The sequence below is a fragment of the Fonsecaea pedrosoi genome, assembly GCF_000835455.1.
Source record: "Fonsecaea pedrosoi CBS 271.37 unplaced genomic scaffold supercont1.3, whole genome shotgun sequence".
NCBI classification, from domain to species: Eukaryota; Fungi; Ascomycota; class Eurotiomycetes; order Chaetothyriales; family Herpotrichiellaceae; genus Fonsecaea; species Fonsecaea pedrosoi.
The window spans coordinates 4330531-4349214 of record NW_013550613.1 but is presented as its reverse complement, the minus strand read 5'-3'; the positions used below and the strand labels follow the sequence as shown (position 1 = coordinate 4349214).

The 18684-nt window shown below is 52.6% G+C and overlaps 8 protein-coding genes across 8 annotated transcripts; 5 read left to right on the top strand and 3 right to left on the bottom strand.

Moving 5' to 3' along the window:
- Positions 1–282: 282 nt before the first annotated feature.
- On the bottom strand, positions 283–1144 carry Z517_05505 (uncharacterized protein; the record flags this gene model as incomplete). The annotated part of the gene is made up of 3 exons (XM_013430832.1): positions 283–469; positions 529–851; positions 908–1144. 3 exons carry the CDS (start codon positions 1142–1144, stop codon positions 283–285), a joined length of 747 nt encoding a protein of 248 aa, XP_013286286.1.
- A 1124-nt stretch (positions 1145–2268) lies between these two features.
- Z517_05504 (uncharacterized protein) lies at positions 2269–3431 on the top strand (the record flags this gene model as incomplete). Its single annotated transcript, XM_013430831.1, has 3 exons — positions 2269–2424; positions 2512–2585; positions 2639–3431. 3 exons carry the CDS (start codon positions 2269–2271, stop codon positions 3429–3431), a joined length of 1023 nt encoding a protein of 340 aa, XP_013286285.1.
- Positions 3432–4438: 1007 nt separating this feature from the next.
- Z517_05503 (uncharacterized protein) lies at positions 4439–5705 on the top strand (the record flags this gene model as incomplete). Its single annotated transcript, XM_013430830.1, has 2 exons — positions 4439–4548; positions 4607–5705. The coding sequence occupies 2 exons, from the start codon at positions 4439–4441 to the stop codon at positions 5703–5705; spliced, it is 1209 nt and encodes a 402-aa protein (XP_013286284.1).
- A 426-nt stretch (positions 5706–6131) lies between these two features.
- On the top strand, positions 6132–6470 carry Z517_05502 (uncharacterized protein; the record flags this gene model as incomplete). The annotated part of the gene is made up of 1 exon (XM_013430829.1): positions 6132–6470. The coding sequence occupies one exon, from the start codon at positions 6132–6134 to the stop codon at positions 6468–6470; it is 339 nt and encodes a 112-aa protein (XP_013286283.1).
- Positions 6471–7894: 1424 nt separating this feature from the next.
- On the top strand, positions 7895–10121 carry Z517_05501 (uncharacterized protein; the record flags this gene model as incomplete). The annotated part of the gene is made up of 3 exons (XM_013430828.1): positions 7895–8027; positions 8099–8614; positions 8692–10121. 3 exons carry the CDS (start codon positions 7895–7897, stop codon positions 10119–10121), a joined length of 2079 nt encoding a protein of 692 aa, XP_013286282.1.
- Positions 10122–10641: 520 nt separating this feature from the next.
- Positions 10642–11670, bottom strand: Z517_05500 (uncharacterized protein; the record flags this gene model as incomplete). Its single annotated transcript, XM_013430827.1, has 1 exon — positions 10642–11670. The coding sequence occupies one exon, from the start codon at positions 11668–11670 to the stop codon at positions 10642–10644; it is 1029 nt and encodes a 342-aa protein (XP_013286281.1).
- A 2386-nt stretch (positions 11671–14056) lies between these two features.
- Z517_05499 (uncharacterized protein) lies at positions 14057–16026 on the top strand (the record flags this gene model as incomplete). The annotated part of the gene is made up of 5 exons (XM_013430826.1): positions 14057–14363; positions 14411–14572; positions 14623–15453; positions 15513–15619; positions 15679–16026. The coding sequence occupies 5 exons, from the start codon at positions 14057–14059 to the stop codon at positions 16024–16026; spliced, it is 1755 nt and encodes a 584-aa protein (XP_013286280.1).
- A 1066-nt stretch (positions 16027–17092) lies between these two features.
- Z517_05498 (uncharacterized protein) lies at positions 17093–18462 on the bottom strand (the record flags this gene model as incomplete). Its single annotated transcript, XM_013430825.1, has 3 exons — positions 17093–17707; positions 17832–18144; positions 18347–18462. 3 exons carry the CDS (start codon positions 18460–18462, stop codon positions 17093–17095), a joined length of 1044 nt encoding a protein of 347 aa, XP_013286279.1.
- Between the last annotated feature and the right edge of the window lie 222 nt (positions 18463–18684).

Sequence of the window (18684 nt, the reverse complement as noted above, 5' to 3'; positions counted from 1 at the left end):
GTAATCGACCGTTTGCCAAGAAGCCCCATCGTCCGACCATCTCCGTGTCTCCGCCATCTCCGTCATATCCGGTATATCCGAGACGGATCTGAGTAGACACGGTCATGCTGAGCGAGGGATTAAATTACATTCTGCTGTCAATGTATATCACTATCTTCCGATTAAATATTATACTCAAGCAGCCAGAAAACCCAACTGTAGCACCTCCCAGGATAGTCTCCCATCCAAACACCTTCCCTGCAGAGTTTGCAGTCCCCTCATTCCCGACGTATGTCTCTGTGCTCAAACAACAACCGGCTGCGGCTTCTCCAGAGTCGTCTCTTCTGCCTTCTCCTCCTCGATTGCAGGTGCAGCGGCAGACATTGGGGCTGAAGCCGGCGCAGAGGCAGCTCCAGTACGATTAGACTCGGCCACTCTTTGGCGATGAAGAGCCAACCCGAAGACTGTCAAGGTAATACAGAAGAGAACGCTGCAATAAAACATTAGCCCATTTCCTAGATCTCGGTATTTGAAGGGGTTGTGACTCACAATTCAATGCCTCCAAGCCCAGCAGCAGTTCCTGCAAGGGCGACGCCTGCTCTTCTGCTGCTGGAAGCTCTCTTGACGATAGTCCTCGGACTGAGTCCCATGTCCGAAGGCCTAAACGGAGCATGCCAGAAACCGTAGCTTGGTCCTCTGCCATACCAGAAACGACTGTAAAAGCTTGTCCACCTCGACAATAGTGCAAAGCTGACCAGCCAGAAGAGGGTGCCACCCACCTCGAGGGCGAGAATTGCCCAGCGATTGTAGAGCGCTGGCTTGCGAGAAAGGGCGACGAAATAGTACGCAAAGATGATCAACGTTGCTGATGACTGTTGTCAGGTTAGTTTTTGTGACTCTTCACGCATGAAGTGATGGGCCGACTTACGGTGAACAGTGCAATTCCAAAGGCAGGAAAACCACACCAGATACCAGTGCTTGCGGCAGTAAAGGCGAGGGCAAGAATCGCAATAACAGCCCTCGCACATCCAATTGCGTTGGACCAGCGCGGCATTGGCACGACGGGCCGGGAAGATTGGGACGCACTGGACATCATGAGGGAGGTCGAAGTCGAAAACCGTGAAACTGGCTGGATTGGTGCCTCTTCAATGCTCTGGTTGACCATCTGCTTGAGTAGTAACTTGCAAGAACGCGAAGCCGATGGGAGACTACGAGAAGAAATCAAGGCTTTGAAGGATCAGAAAGGACCGTCCAATTCGTCACCTTTATCACCCAGTCTGAACTTGTGATTCGGGTACTGGTAGCTGCAAGCGTTCGCCAGACAACGTACAAAGAATGAAGCCTTGATTCGGCGCGGTCGGAGAGCCTCGCCCAGCATGGTCCATCTTCTATCGTCTCTGATTGGATCGAAGACAAAGAATGTGCTTGTGGTTTGGATAATAGTCCCATGCGTGGTCGGACCAGCATACAAAGACTTTGTGCCGTCAGCCGCATTCAGTCGATCACCCTGTGGCGCCGGGCGAGAGACCAGAGACAAGGCGCCGCATGTTTAGGCCATTGTTCAAGACGGGAAGGCCAGATGAGAGGGAATACGGTACGATTGGTGGTCCAACAATAAGGGTTCTGTAGGTCTGGCATGTCTCATCATCGTGCCTTATTCGCGCCATGAAGATGAGATGAGGAGAGGTGAGAGTCGATGGATGATTGTTTGTCTCAGGTCGGGGTTCGTATCCGTGGCGTAGTTTCAGACTTGCATTTGCACCGCCTGTAATTACGAGGATGCTCACCAAAAGTACTTACTGTGACAGAGGATATTCTGAGCTTATAGGCACTGTTACCTATATCTTAGCTAAAACAGAGCTAATAGGCGTCAGCTTAGCCTATCTTCTCAGTCTTGGCTGGTGCCGTAGGCACTGAGAATTGGGCTCCGATATCTCCGGGGCTATTGTAAGGGGCGACGAGAATAAAGTCTGTTGTCTTTTGATCAGTTTGTCATTCTATTACTAGCGTTGACAATACTTTTGGTGCACGCCTCGGTACAACTAGTGACATCAGCATCAAATCAGTCTTGATGGACTCTCAATCGACCTGATTATACCACAATTGATCTTCCAGCTTTGTCCATACGCGGTTCCGAATACAGAGCGCCCTTACCCAGCTCTCCCAAAGCTCCGTGTTTGATATAAACGGCTTAGTGGAGGCTTTCTGTGTCTTTTAGAAAAAGAGCGCCAAAATTAACGCCAACCTTCGCATTCGTCCTCTTCTACAACACACCACAACACCTGAGCTATGCTTTCTCAATGTAGTAGACGCTCTCTATTGAGGACCGGCCATATATCTCGGCAAATCAGCAGCCAAACCAGAACAATAGTAGGGTATACGAAAACACAATTTCCGCTGAACACAGGCGCCGAGATCCCCGCCATAGGGTTCGGAACGTGGCAGGTAAGTTCAATTCTCGCTCGAGCATAGCCCAATCAAAGGTGTCGCTGGAACAGCTGCACATGACTACACAGTGTCTGACCTGCGTAGGACAAAGAAGCACAGGAAGATGCAGTGGCCGAGGCATTGAAGGTGGGGTATCGACATATCGATACAGCACGGATGTAAGAGTCTCATCACTACAATTGACCAGAGCCTGGATGCTGAGTCCTTCCAGATATGGCACAGAGCCTGGTGTCGCTAGAGGCATCAAAAGGTCGGGCATCCCGCGAAGCGACATTTTCCTCACCACCAAGCTGTGGAACAATTCGCACCATCCCGACGATGTGGAAAAGGCATGCGATGCCTCGCTCAAGGACCTTCAAACCGACTATCTCGACCTCTACCTGATGCATTGGCCCTCGCCCTGGGCGCGGGGCGACAAGATGAGGCCCATGAAGGACAACAAGATAGTCCCTGGTGATACGGACTATGTCGAAACCTACCGAGCTATGGAGAAACTGGTGGCCAAGGGGAAGTGTCGCGCTATCGGCGTGAGCAACTTCTCCCGTGCAGAAATGGAGAGGCTGCTGAGAGAAACCTCGATCGTCCCGGCCGCACATCAAATGGAACTGCATCCCTATCTGATACAGGCGGATTTCTCGACATGGCATAAGTCAAAGGGCATCCACATTACTCAATACTCTCCGTTTGGAAACCAGAACGAGATCTACGACAAAGGCAAGAACATGGGCAAACTGATCGACGACCCGGTGTTGAAAGAGATCGGGAGGAAATACGGCAAGAACGGAGCGCAAGTGGCCTTGGCTTGGGGGATAGCGAAGGGCCATTCCGTGATCCCCAAATCCAAGACGCCGTCGCGGATCAAGGCTAATTTCGAGGGCGACTTCAAGCTCGAGGCTGAGGACGTGAAAAGGATCGAAGGACTGGACAAGAAGTTGAGGTTCAATGATCCGTCCGAGTCATTTGGCTGGAATTTCTACGCCGATCTCGATGGAAAGAGCACATGAGAACCCATGCCGAAACACACTGGGCCATGGAGCATGCCGAGCCGTTGTTACAGGACTTGGACATGTCAAGATTGGAACAATGGCTTGGCTGTCATGTTGGTTGGGTCAGGGACCGAGAAGGGCAGTCTTGGGTTGCGTTGTCTGCGTGTCATGTTTGCCTCTTGGAGGTTCCGCTCGCAAAGAATACAGCTAATCAGAAGCTTGGTGGGGTGTGTCATTCCAAACAATCTTCCGAGTATGTACAAGTGCCTGAGTGCATAGCGGTGTGAGGATGCACAGCCTCGCAGTTATGCGTAGGTTCAAGGTGGCCAATTTGGTGAAGGGGGGGCGAGTATTTTGTTGCTTGGTGTTTGGGTACCTCTTATTCTAAGCCACAGGGGATGCGACACCCCTTATACGAGTTACCCATGACCTGTTGTAAGAGATAATACGGGTGAAAAGGGCACCGGGGGGCTTCTTGGTCGTGTGCACAACGAGGGCCACAAGCACCGCCGAGAGACCTTGGGCACCACTTGTGGTTTTCTTTGATGACGTTTGCCAGATTCCCGGTGGTGGCAGAGGGGTCCAGATCCCCTGCATCCTTTTTCGATCCCTTTCCCTCTCATTTCCCAAGCTGCCCTTTATGGCATTTGTTCACACGATCAGCCGCGCCATGCGACCGTAATCCAGAACCCGTAACCCGTACCCGAGCGACTCAGCTGAGCATTGTCTGAGGCTGCCACCACACACACTCGCGCTGGGCTGGCTGGCTGGCTGGCTGAACTGGCTGAGCTGGGCTTTGTTTCAAAGCGCTCGTTGGATCTTCAATGGATCTGGATCCTGATTATTCTACTACTGCGATAAAGGACTTTGACCTTGTTGTAATAATCTCCTCTACTCAACTTCTTCCAGGAACTTAATCACAAGAACTTGTTTGTTTCTCTTTTTCCATCGTCTGTGGCGGCCCATCCTTCCTCCAACTTCACCCTTGCGCACTTAGGGTCGGGTCGCGTGCTCAATTACCAGAAATGGTCGCTGCGGTGAAAACAGTCAATGGCCTCTCTAGCCTCGCTTCAGGCATAGGACGTGTTTCTAAGAGGCTTATTGCTTCTTATATACTTGACTGGATTCTTATTCTGTAAGAACCGACGCTGGGAGACACATGTTTAGTACGAAGAAGTTAACGATTGCTCTAGGGGAACAGCTGCAGTAGGCGGCGCCTTTTCCAAGATCCACGGAAACAAACGCCCCTTCTCGCTTCAAGATCCAGACATCTCCTATCCTTACCATGAGGATACTGTCACAGTTCCAGTCCTCATCGTCGTTGCCATCGTCGCACCCGGCGTCATCACTGCCGCCATCTCCTTGCTTTTCATCCCCGGACCGACCGCCCATCGATCAACCCCCAAGGCGTTGCTCTGGCGCCGAAAACTTTGGGAGTGGAACGCAGCATGGATGGGTCTTGGTGTTGCCCTTGCGGGAGCATTCGTCATCACCGAAGGCCTGAAAGATTTGGCTGGGAAACCCCGGCCGTTTTTGCTTGCTGTGTGCGATCCAGACTTGAGTCCTGAGGCCATCCGCAGACACCGTGTGGGTGGACTGGGGACCTCGTTAGATTCGGCCACGCCGATCCTGGTCGATTGGCATATCTGTCGCACCACCGACCAGAGCAAATTGCGGAATGCCTTTGCGAGTTGGCCGTCGGGGCATTCGAGCTTCAGCTGGGCGGGCATGCTCTATCTCACCTTTTTCATCTGCGCCAAATTCGCTGTTCAAATCCCTTTCTTGTCACCAAGTTCCGACAGTGCGCGACAGATGTTGGCATTTGATGAAGAGGAGGAACTAGGCAAAGGCTCTATAACTACCTCCTCTTCCCACCAGCGGGCTCTTCCTCCTCGCAACCAAGCAGCAGCGCCCCCCATATATCTGCTCATCATTGCATTCATTCCCATCGCCGTTGCCATGTTCATCTCAGTGTCACGGTACTTCGATAATCGTCACGCAGGGTTCGACATCATTTCGGGCTCCGTGCTCGGTATTTTCACCGCGTGGTTGGGGTTTCGGTGGTATCATCTGCCAATTCAGGGAGGAAGTGGATGGGCTTGGGGAGCAAGAAGTCGCGATCGAGCATTCTGGTTGGGCGTAGGGCGTGCGGGATACGTAGGCGACGAAGGCTGGGAGGCTGCGAAGCTGACTGCGCACAACCGAGGTCTGGAAGCTGGTCAACAGGTCACAACGGGTGGGCTGCCCGATCAGCAGGATGCGACGGAAACCGTAGTGGCAAACAGAGTTTAGGAAATAGAAGATGAAACCCGAATAACAACTGCTTTTGCTCCAGAGGAGCACTTTTGATGAAATTGCAGCTGAGACATCATCACTAGGCACGTGTTGACAAGGTCAATGGCGATGATAGAATGACTTCACCACGATGCCTGCCAAGTGGTCCCAGAATCTAACAAAGACAAGCTTGATAGAATCGTTTAATGTAAAGTTGATCGCATGGGACAATTGAGGGACACGAGGCGACATGAAAGTGAAAGTCAAACTCAAGGTTGGTCGCTCAGAACCTTCGGGTTTCAACAATATTGGAGGCACCCAGGAGGGGAGGGGACTGTGATGATTTCATCACCAAGACACGTCAACATATAGAGGACAACAATACGAAACTTGGGATATCTTGGTTCTCCATCCCTCCTTCATGCCTCCAAAAGAGCCACCAAGATGTCGACCTCGTCAGACCGCGACACTAAGAAACCGTCGCTCCCCAAGTTCGAGCCACTCCCGCCGACCAATTTCCTCAATCGACTCATCAACCGCATCCTCGCCCCGCTGTTCTACCTCGTCTTCACCCTGGTGACCAGCATCATCATTGTACCAGTCTATGTTATGATCGATAGCTTCAGGCACGGCCGCAACAGGTCCGGCGGCGAGCGTCTCGCGAGGGACGAGTCCGGTCGGTACCCAGACCAGCCGGATAGGACCAATAAAGTCTCGAGCTTCCTGCGCGAGTACGGGCGGAGTTATGGTGGGACGAGGAAGTCTGAGAGGGTGGAACAGTGATCTGAAGAAGAGATCAATCTGTCCTTTGCTAACAGGCGTCCTTTGAGGAATATACGGACACTCTTGGTTCCCTCCAGTCATGATCTTTGTGCCAGCTACGGTCGATACGAGTGTTATCCTTGTTGCTCGCGAGTTGGAGATATATTTGACGGTGTAGATGATCTCGAAATTTACTCGAGGAACTTCCCGTCGTCGACAGCATTCGGGAGGCAACCCTGGATGGTGCTGCCACGAGCGTGACATTTAAGGGCTCTTGTCCCCTGTTTAGGAGTTGTGCTGAGAATACGCTAAATCCCAACGAATATCACAGCGAGCCTCGAATGTTTGGGGGCAGAAACTCCATGGGCGAATAGAGGAGGCGCAGCCACTCTCCTCTACTGCACGAAAACAGGATATCTATCAAAAGACTTGCTAGAGACAGCTTCCCCAGTCCAGCCCTCTGGGCGAGCTATATTCAATGTAAGATCTCATGTCGGCGCAACACAAATGCGTCAAAAACGAGTCTTGCTTTACTGCCTAAAAGATGGATCTGTGAGCAAGTCGCAAGCATCACAACCACCCATCCCGAATTGCTGGATATCTCAACTCTCGACGCGAGGCCCTCGTCCGCGCACCATCATTATTGGTTATTGGCTACAAGGTGCAGGGCAACATGGATAGAGCTGGCGATGGCAATGGCTTCTGCCTACCTGGTACGAAACCCTGCACGCGGCTCGACTCTGGTGGCCCCGTGGGGGCGAAGCACAAGGGTGTCGCGAACAGGACTTTTCGCAATAATACATCTCGAATGCCCTTTAAACATATCAAGCTTTACTCGGTGGCTCGACAAAGAACCTTACTAGGACTGCATTGCTCCGCCTCTCACAAGCTGTCCGCCTCACCCGACCTCTGCAAATGACCCTGCACAACAACCGGGTTGGCTGCATGTTTGATTCGCGACGTTCTGGAGGACGTGCAGAACGCGAGGCAAACTAAGCCGACTAGCCTTCCCGCTCCAAAGTCCTGAGCCTCATTTGCGGCACAGAATCAACCCAGGGGTGGTTTCAAGCGTGGTTGTCACTTTCACATCTACCAACTATAGGCCAGAAGAAGCGATCTTTCAGGCGGACAACAACCGCTACTCCTCCTACTTGCGCAAATGTTTCGCAGCAACAGGGAATCTCGCCTGATTTTGGCCATGTCTATCATAGTGCATTGCATGGGTTTCTTCCCACAGCCCGCGACCGTTCCGCCGAATGGCGAATGGTTACGACGAGCCTGGTCGACTGGCGTACCGGCCAGTGGCCATGTGTAGCCTCTATTTACCTCTCACAGATCAAAGTTAGGTGTTGGGCCTATTCGCTTCATATTGTACTCTATATTCTGTCCTTCACAAAGGCGCCGTCAACTTCTGGGAGCTTTCTGCGTCTGGTCTACCGTGTCATATGGAGAGCCAAACCAGAAGTCCGACGTTGACACAGTCAAAACCACCGCAGCTAGAACTTGAAGAAACCGAAACCCTTTCGTCTGACTTTGCTGGCAATAATGAAGCGAAAACCTCTTTCTTGGGGAGTGAAGGTGGGTTTGTCAAGTACAACATCTTGGGTTGCGGCCCTCCTGTCGACAGCTGGTAACGAGTCCTCTGTTAGCCGAACGAACTCTCGAGAACGAAGAAGATCAAAAGCAACCTACCTTTGGCAGCTATGGCCTCTTGAACAAGATTGAAAGAGAACGACATGGAATTGTCAGCGCATGGAGAGCGGGTAACAAAGCTCGGATCCCGCTCCTCAGCCTGTGCTGCCTGATCATCATGTTAGCAATTCTCGCTGTCATGATTATCATTCTGCTCGTTTCAGATGGCAAAGATGTTGAGTCGTGGGGGGCTACGACTATGCATATTGGCCATCGTTACCATTACTGGCAGGTCAGCGTCAGTGCCTGGCTTGCCCTGGCCAATTTCCTCCTCTCGAAGACCCTCGCCGTCATGTTCGCCGAGGCCGTCGCGGTTTCCTGGTGGGTGGACGCCATCCGTGGCCAGACTTTGAAGAGACTTCATTTCCGTTGGGCCGTTGGCAACTCTATACACATGGTTGCATTCCATTGGAGGCTATGGGGCTGGATATGCGTTGGGAGTCTAGCATTTACCATCTTTGCTGGGCTAGAAGGTAATGTTCCCCTCTCACGGCCTTCTGTTATCGTCCCAACAACCCTAGCGGGTATGTCTAGCTGACGAGGAATACAGTGGTGCTACAACAAGCCAGTTCTTCGACCACAGTTTTGTCAGAGATCCTCCGGAACATGACTTCAGAGCTTCCTAGTGCTCTTCCTGCTGGATTCTCCGGCGTGGTGGCGGCAACTGGCCACGATACCTTCGGCGTGGTTTATTTCACGCCACCCTTCATTCAAGTCCTTCAAGATTACAAGGTCCAGGCGCCTGTCGCACTCAACCTGCAAGGCTGTGGCTCTACTTCCAACGTATCATGTGTCGCGCGACTCCCCGGACTGGGCTTCCAGTACACCTGCAATGCGACCCGGAGTTCGCTGCTGAACCCTCTAGTGGCGGATTCCAATGGTACTGTTCATCAACCGCCCAACACGGTTTTTCAGGTCAATGTCACCACTGGGATTCATTGGGAAATTGGACTCAGCACGCTCTGGCAGGACAAGAAAGGGTATGTGGGTGAAACGGTTACAAATCGACAATGCACTCTTTTGCCTGCCATGGTGGAGTACATGGTCAATGTCACGCAGGGAGTGGCAACACTACAGCAACCTACATCTACCATAAACTGGACAATTTCCCCCACAGATCCCTACGAGCAGAATATTGCCGTCGACAAAGTTTTGGATTTGCTCCCTATTCCAGACCATGACCAGACACTGATACACACCTGGGAAAGTCAGAACGACCCTACATCGGGTCAGCACAGCACGCTGGGAGGTATCGCGCTGGCATTTTCCAGCCTTTTCGGCTCGAGCATCGTTATCAAGAGCGACGTCACCAACTTTGGCTCCGATGTTGCCGTGACGGGATCCTTTGCCGCGCCCTACGCGATCTTCGAGCACGGCACAGGCAGCATTGATCTGGCACTGAACAACACCTACGCGTCCCCGATGAGCGCCTTGCTTTCGAACATGAGGGACATCATGTTCCGCAGCTCCGTGGCCGTCGCGACGCAAAAGGTGGGCGACTACATGTTCCCGAACGCGTCGGCGCTGGACGTGCAGACGTCGACTGTGCCCGTCCACAACGTCACCACCGTGGGTCAATACCAAATCTACCACACGGTGTACCGGACCAACCGCACCATCCTCGGCGTCGCGGTCGGCCTCATGCTGTTGGCCATCCTGGCCATCCTACCGCTCTACGACGGCTACTGGCTACTCGGTAGGAAGATCAGCCTGTCGCCCTTCGAGGTGGCCAAGGCGCTGCACTACTCGACCGTGGTCGACGAGCGAAACGGCACCAGAGTGCCCTACAGCGTCCTCGACGTCGACGACGGGGAGAGGCCCGACCGAGCACCGCAGTCCGGCTCGAACCTGTCCGCCGACGAACTGGTCAAGATCCTGGGTTCCCGTAAAGTGCGCTACGGCGAGGTCGCGCCTAATATCCTCGGACTGGGGCTGGTCGAGTATACCGACCCAGCCAAGGCGGGAAGACTCTATGATTGATATTCAGGGTTGGACATGGCGTGGTGTGGCCATACACGTATAATGATTTCACCGTTCACACGGCGGCCCTTGGTAAAACAAAACTCTTGATTTAGTTGGTTGGTTTTCCCACGACCGCTAAGCTAAGCTAAGAGATTATATTCCGTTCTATTACGCATAAATCAGTAATCTTATTGTGTGGATTAGATACCTCGCTCATTGTGTGTGTGTGTGTGTGTGTGTGTGTGTGTGTGTGTGTGTGTGTGTGTGCGCACGCGCCCACGAAGCTACAGTTCTCCTAGTCTCTCATCAGACTCTACCTGGAGTCTGATACGTGGCAAACTAACTAGCTTGTAAAGGAGAACAAGGAAAGGGACGAAAAGGGATGAAAAGAAAGAATTTGTTTTCCGGCGTTCTCCCTGGACGGGAGTAATCCCGTATAGGACATTTCATTACTAGACAAAGAACACAACGACCACCACGAAGAAGGAGAAGAAGAGAGAGGCAGAAGAGATTATCATTACTACTCTCGAGCCATGACTCAATGAGCCACGCCATTGGTGCCGTTGACGCCGTTGACGCCATTCTTCTTGCCCTCGACGCCATCATAGTCAATGGCAAAGCTGTAGGTATCGTCGTAGTGCATGTCCCAGTACAGATCCCAGATCTTTGCGGTGAGGGGCCCGACCTTGCCGTCCTGGACGGGGACGCCGTCGAGGGAAGTGATGGGCATGATGCCGCCGGCGGTGGTGCACATGAACATCTCGTCGCAGTGGTAGGCCAGCTCGACGGGGACAAAGTCCAGGCGGACCTCGAGGCCGAGCTTGTTGGCCACGTCGAACACGCTCTTGCGCGTCACGCCCTCGAGAACTCCCCGTGCGGGCGTGTACAGGACCCGGTCCTTGATCAGCACGATGTTGAAGCCCGAGCCCTCGGTGATGTTGCCGTCGCCGTCGGTCAGGAAGGGGTAATTGGCGCCCCGGTCGTTGGCCTCGAGCATGGCCCTCGTCAGATCTCCCCACTGCAGATTCTTCACCGTCGGGTCCATGCAGCCTGGGGGCGTCCGGCGCACTGTCCTTGCGATGATCGCGCTGCCCGAGCCGTGCAGCTGCATCTCAGGCTCCATGACCCAGAGGTACGGCGTAATAAAGAGGTACAGGCTATTCGTCAAGTCCTCAGGGTTCCGCGTGCCCCGAACGCCCTTCAGGCCACGTGTGACGATCAATTCGACGAAAGCGTCGCGAATGCCGGACTTGGCGACCATGTCGCACAGGATCCGTTTGACCTCGTCGCGTGGGACGGGCAGTTTCAACCGCATCTTCGCGCAGCTCTTTTCCAGCCGCGACAAGTGGTCGTCCAGGCGGAAGAAGCGGCCATCCCAGACGGACGGCACGTCGTAGGTCAAGTCGCTGTGAAGGAAGCCCTGATCCATCAATGGAATACGTGCCTCGTTGATCGGGTACAATTGGCCTTCGACCCATGCTACGCCCTGGGCGAGCGGGTTGGTCGACTTTTCCAGGAGAGCCTTGCGGGCCTCGTAGGCACCAAAGACTTTGGCCATGGACGTCATTTTTGATGATGGCTATTCTGTTCTTAACTATCCTGTGTGTTTCTGAATGAGTTTTGAGCCGAGATGAGCAAGAGTGTATTGCATTGCCAGCGAGGGGTAAACAGCCTGACCCTTATATGGGATATGGGGAAGTTATCGTGCGGATCTCCGCCTTAGTTGACCTTGTAGAAACCAATCATGTGGCCGGGTCTTGCCTGCCTGTTGAGGTAATCCCTGAAGAGGCAACCAAAGAACTACTGGGCATCCTTTGATCTTCATGCCTGAGACTTGGGTGGGGGGTGATGGTGAAGCATAAGAGGGGGAGGGACATGACAGTGACGGTAGATATCTGGTGTTTGACATTGCACCCCATTGAGAACCACTGCTGGAGACACATTGACCCTCTGTTCCACTTCGTCGATGATTTTCGCCTGGTCTGTGATCAACAGCAGAGAGAAAACTGGAGTAAAGGAATCCTTGCGGTGAGTGTACCGGTATAATCTGCCGTGAACAAGGCTGACTTGGATAATATGCTCTATTTGTTTGCGACAATTGCAGCTGGATACTGTTGTATGAAGCAGTATACAAGCATCCAGATCTTTAGCATCTGTCCAGTCCCTGTAACAGAGACTCGTAAGGATGGCAAAAAGTAACCCTGACCGCTCAACAAACTCAATCGCAGTACCCACAGCAAATTAAACAGTAGCATATGGAGCACGCGCAGCAGTCTTGCGCATCCCAGCCACCTCGAAGCTGTACACTCGTTCCTGCTTGAGAGTTTGTATTGCGGTCGTCCAGTGTCTGGTGAGCAGTGGAATCTGTGGTAGGTGATGATATTGTCTGGGTGTCGCAATGGGCGGATTTCAAAGCAGATAGCTCGATACGTAGAGGCTTTGGGGGCTGGTAAGAAGTCTTCACGTAGGAGTCTGAGCTTGAAAGTTCACTTTTTCGGTGGTTTGGAGACAGGCTTCCGACCAGCCACAGTATTCCACTGTAGATAGTGTCCCCGTTCCGCTTCTGCAGGGCCTTGGCCCTCGGATAGAGCCATCTCCATGTGGTTATCTGAATGAAAGGGAAGGGGAGATTCAATTAGGTTGCAGGGTTGATCTCAGGATAAAGACGAGACTGATCAAGTTCAGATAGTGTGGTGTTGGAACAGCAAAATGATATGCGTAGGTGTCATCGCGAGGTATGTGCACTGTATTTGGTGACATGGTTAGGGAGTGAAACGCGCTCTCACTATGTATTTACGCTGAGCTGGTGACTGCCTGGCCATAAATCAGCGAAGATGAGTGATGTCCTTACCACGGATATTGAGGTGTTGTAGCCGTTTAGGGGTGACAGATACATTGTTGTCTCTCAGTGTGCATCTAGCGGGAAGCGGCAGAGAGATTCATTTGCAGAGCGCAGCCTCGATATCTTTGGCTTCTGAATATTTCTGGGTGATACAGAGAGCGAGCAACTCAGCTGCCATTGCAAGTGTTGATTGCGTGTTTCAGGCCGAACCACAATATTGGGGATGAGGGAAACAAAGATAGACGCAGTGGAATGTTGCTGATCCCTGGCATGCCACGCGTACCTGACAATCAGAATAAGCTTAATTACTGCACTCGGTAGTCAGCCAGTTACCGTAGGTCCGTAGCTACCTAGTCGCAGGCGACCAGCAGTGCTTGTAGTTAGGTAACAAAGTGGTGATCTCACCGAGAACTCCCCAAGCTCCCCCACTGGTGCCCACAGTTTAGTTAAACCTGGAAGCTAGCAGATCGCCCAAGAGCTTGTTCCCATGCCGAGCTCCGGCTAGCCACAAGGCCTACGAGTCGGATGAGTCCCTCACAACCCCCCCAAACGCCAGACTGCGCACTAGTCCTCGTGTTCAACGTCGTTCTCCAACGTGTTGACTATGCCTCTTGATCCCCTTTACACCACTCGTATCAGTCAACTCACAGCAATGACTCGGTCACCAAAGCTTCTCAGATCTATCACGATGTTCCCTCCGACAGTGGAAATGACATTCGGCTACAATCAACAGACATGTGGCAGAGATGTGGCCTGTTCCTCCATGAGCAAGTTGATTTGGTGGACTGCTAAATCAACACATCTCGACCGACCGACAGATCATGCATGCTAAAATGGTGGCTTACTGCAGGGATGGAGCAATGCATGGCCAGTGCATTGAACATGGTGACAGGTGCGCCACTACCTCCTGCTATAAGACAATCTGGCACCTGCCTCCAGGTAATGACGGTTGCTCTTCTTCTTCTCCAGCTGTTGACAGACTTTGCTGAGTAGTAGCAGCATCACTTTCTATATTGTCAGCCTCAGCATTCACATGGCGCATTGAGTCTAGCTCGAGTCTTTTCTATCAATACTGCAAGTATCCTTACAGCCTCGCAGTCTTATGGCACCAATGTGCTGCCGCCTCTTCCTCTTCGTGCTCGCCTTAGCCTTCGTGGCCTTCGGCTATGGCACCCAGGGCAGCACAAGGCTAGAGTCTGCGCGGAAACCTAACTTTGTCTTCATCATGACCGATGACCAAGATCTACACCTCAATTCCATGCAATACATGCCAAATGTTATGGACCTGATTGCAAAAGAAGGGACTACGTACCAAAACCACTTCTGCACGGTCTCCCAATGCTGCCCCTCGAGAGTCTCATTGTTGACTGGCAAACTTGCTCATAACACTAATGTCACGGATATTGTCCCTCCCTATGGTCTGTGAACTATCGACAGTCTCAAGTTATGGCGCTGATTGTTTCAGGTGGCTATCCCAAGTTCGTCCAACAAGGCCTCAACAACGACTACCTTCCGGTATGGCTGCAGCAGGCGGGATACAACACTTACTACACGGGCAAACTAATGAATGCCCATTCTACTTCGAACTGGAATAATCCATTCCCTGCAGGGTGGAACGGCACGGCTTGTGAGGCTTCATATCGGTTCGTTTTGAACGGCATTGTTGACTGCCTATAGTCTTGATCGATCCGGGGACTTACAACTACTACAACGCCACATTCCAGACCAACAAAGACCCTCCCGTGAGCGCTCCCGGTCAATACAACACAGATCAAGTGGCCCAAAATGCTCTGAATATGCTTGACCAAGCTCAAGCTGCAGGAGAGCCCTTCTTCCTTGGTGTCGCCCCAATCGCACCACATTGTCAGACCATCTTCAATCCGACGACGGCCATTCCGGGCTTTCTTCCACCCATCCCGGCGCCTCGTCACGAGAATTTATTCCCCGGTGTCAAAATTCCACGGGGTCCTAACTTCAATCCCGATATACCCAGCGGAGCAAGCTGGATCACGCACTTACCCCAACTCAACAGCACTGAAATCGACTATTTTGATAACTTTTATCGCTTACGCCTGCAAGTGTTGCAAGCTGTCGATGAGATGATTCCGCCCATCATTGACCGCCTGACAAAGTACGGTCTACTTGACAATACCTACGTTATATATACCTCTGACAATGGCTATCACATGGGCAATCACCGCATGCAGCCAGGAAAATATTGCGCTTACGAGGAGGACATCAACATTCCATTTTATATTCGCGGACCGAGTGTACCCAGAGGTAAAACTGTTAATCTTGTGACAACTCATACAGACATTGCTCCCACACTGTTTCAGTTGGCTGGAATCCCACTACGAAGCGATTTCGATGGCTTGCCCATGCCGGTTACCGACAATGCCCAAAAAATTCGCCGCAATGTTCCTACCCTCGATCATACAATGGTCGAGTATTGGGGAACAGGTGGGTTTGAAGGAGCCTTTGGATTGCAGGGCGTCAACGGAAGCTTCAGTCAGTATGCTTCGACACAAGAATCTCCAGAAGAAAGCACTGCTAACATTAGCATTCAGCTCAGTTTCCCAATAATACCTACAAATCGATGCGCGTTATAACCGATGAGTATAACCTGCAATATACAGTCTGGTGCACAAACGAACACGAGTTGTACGACATGACGGTATACCTTTCTCTCCGTTAATGTTCATGTGGATTTAGGATCAACTAACAAAAATTCAGCGTGATCCCTCGCAAATGAACAATCTGCTGGGACCCAACGAATTAGTCAAAGCTACTCTCCTGGACAGCCCTTTAAATCGATCCCTTTCCCAAGTCCACCCTCGTCTCGATGCCCTCCTCATGGTCCTCAAGTCCTGCAAAGGGATTGAATGCACCCACCCATGGAAGATTCTTCACCCTGACGACAACGTCAATAACTTGGTTGATGCCTTGAACACCGAGTATGATGAATTCTACGCGGGTCAACCCAAAGTGGGATTTGAGAAATGTTCCTTAGGATATCTGATTCAAAGCGAAGGGCCGCAGACTCCCAATTACTACGGGGCAAACATGGCCGCGTGGACTTGAGGGTAGCGGGTAAGATTCAAGGACGGAATACGAAAAGCGCAGCACAATTCAGACTATGCAACCGGATGCGATAAACCTCTGTGCTACATGCACAAAAAAGACGTTTCCGATGTTGCGAAAAAGCATTGAGCCCATGGAGGCAAATGATCATACAAGACTACATGTGGAGAAAGCACCAATTGGAGCAAACTCGCGTGTAGATTGCCTAGCTGTCCAACTCCGGCGGAGATTGTTGAGAGAGAAATTCGACTGGAAACAGTTTTGTATTCAGCTAGCACCCTCTTAGCAGTGCAGCCTCAATGCTAGGTAGGTGAGGGCACGAGAGAGGCCAGTGAAGCTGGCTGTGGCTTGTGATGGTCTGTTGCTGGGGCCTTGATACTTGCCCCCTGTGCCAAGTTTGACCTATACAAGACCGATCTTGAGCTAGAAAGCTCAGGTGCTTCATATCCAAGGCGATCCAATCTTGAGAGGGACAGTAAACAAAGTCGCTAGATTCATATAGCATGAGATCGAATGTAATTGACAAGACGTCACACCCAAACACCCCCACACACATACATACATACTCTCTCGAACTAGTCAGACACCTGACATGGTGACTTGACTAGGTCTCTCGGGCAATCAATGTAATCGTGATGATGATAGAGAGACAGCGCTGTTTGGCAACACACACAGAAGAAGAACATTGTGACAGTTGTGGCAGCTTCGAGGAGTATTTCCCACCGACCACCGGAGAGAGAGAGAAGACTATGCATGCACTTTTGCCATATACCGTGTGCCCTGTTCTCACAGGTAATCTTTGAAGCGGTGCGGGCCTTGGTTCTCTTTCTGAGTCGCCGGTTCGGATGGGAGAAATCTCTGGATATCGAGAGACAAGTAGGGGGTCTGTTCGTGCAGGCGGCCAGGGTGGTGATTTATTTCACACTGCAGCAGTCCTCTCCGTTTGGAGCAAGTTGGGATTAGACGGGATGTGAATAATCCCCGTATCCCGTACACATGCACGCAGGTTGTGTGTGTGCCGGGTTCTCGATCTGGACAACACCGACAAAGGTGTGGAAGAGGTGTCTCAAATCGACGGGCCTCCAGCGGCTCCGACAATCTTCAAACTCGACTTCCCCTGCCGGGAGTCCTCGATCTGGGTGTACGCCAACCAATAGCGGTTCGGGTGCCACTCGACGGCGGGGATGCCGCTGGCGCCCGTGGCGATGGTGTGGACGACGTCGCCAGTCTCGGCGTGGTAGATGTCGAAGCCGGAGCTGAGGCCCTCGCCGCCGCCGGAGCCCATCTCCTCGCTCGCGCCGACCAGGTACCGGCCGTCCCACGACCAGCTGAGGCCCTTGATGGCGCCCGAGCTGACGTTGGACACGGTCCGTCGGCACACCCACTCGGTCGTGTCCCACAGCGAGATCATGGCGTCCGAGCCCCCAACCGCGACGTACTTCCCCGTCGGACAGTAGGCGATGGCCGTGCACGACGACGTGTGTGCCGAGATGGTGTGCAGCACCGCAAAGGACGGGTAGTCGAGGATCTTGACCGATCCGTCGCCCTGTGTGATCAGCAGGTCCGAGGGTGGGTACGCGTTCGAAAAGGTCGTCTGGTTCGTTTGTTGGTTCTGCTTGAGGCGCGAGAGGATCTGTGGGGAGGACGGGATCACTGTCGAGATGGGAATGAGGACGTCGCCCTGTGGCCGAAGAAAAAACGGCAAAGAGATGGGGTTTCAGCTCCCTCCTCGCTACAATTCTTTTTTTTTTTTCGGGTTCCTTTTCTTTTTCTGAGGGTATTTTTTCTTTTCTGTTTCCACGCACCTTGGTCCCCGCAAGAAGCACGCTCCCATCAGCGCTCCAGCTCAAGGTAAAAGGCTCGCCGCCGACGTCGAGTTTACTGACGCAGCTTTTGGACCGGGTGTCCCAGAACCGCACGGTGCCGTCCGAGGAGCAGCTGGCCAGCTCGAATTCGCGGACGGGGTTGAACAGAACCTTTTCGACGGCGTGGCCGTGGCCTCGCAGCTCGATCTGGCTGCGCGGGCTGGTGCGCTCGGGGTTCCAGATCCGCACCGTCTTGTCGTTGGCCCCGGTGGCGATCAGCCCGCCAGAGGCGTTCCATGAGATGGTGCGGTGGCTTTGACAATAGAAACATCAGCCGATATATTGCACGCAGACACATACATACGCGCCCCCCCCCCCCCCCCCCCCCCCGGGGGGGGACGGAGAGAGAGGGGAATAGGAGGGGACTCGGGTTTTCATCGTGGGAGACAGGATGACGATGATGGGTGTGTCGAATGCATGTTTTTCTCTTCATGCAGACAAAGGCGGGTACATACATGGTCGGTATGGCTGTCCGAGTGGCCGGGTCGGTGTACTGCTGCGTCTTGAGGAGGCTGAACTGAGCCCCGAATTTGTCGCGTCCCAGGTGCTTGCGCTGGCTCACGGGCGCCATACCACCCCAAGAGCACAAGTGGAACTATAGAAAAGAAAATGAAAATAGAGAAAGGTGGTGTTGGTTGTAAACAAAATCGTGACTCGACCACGGGTCTCTCTGTTCGCCAGCGCAGTTGGAGAGAGTTTTTGTGGGGTTTCGTTTAAGACGCTTCCCTTTTCCTAAAATGGACGAGGGCTTTTGATAATAGACCTCGCTGGTGTCGCTGATGTCTTCAACAAC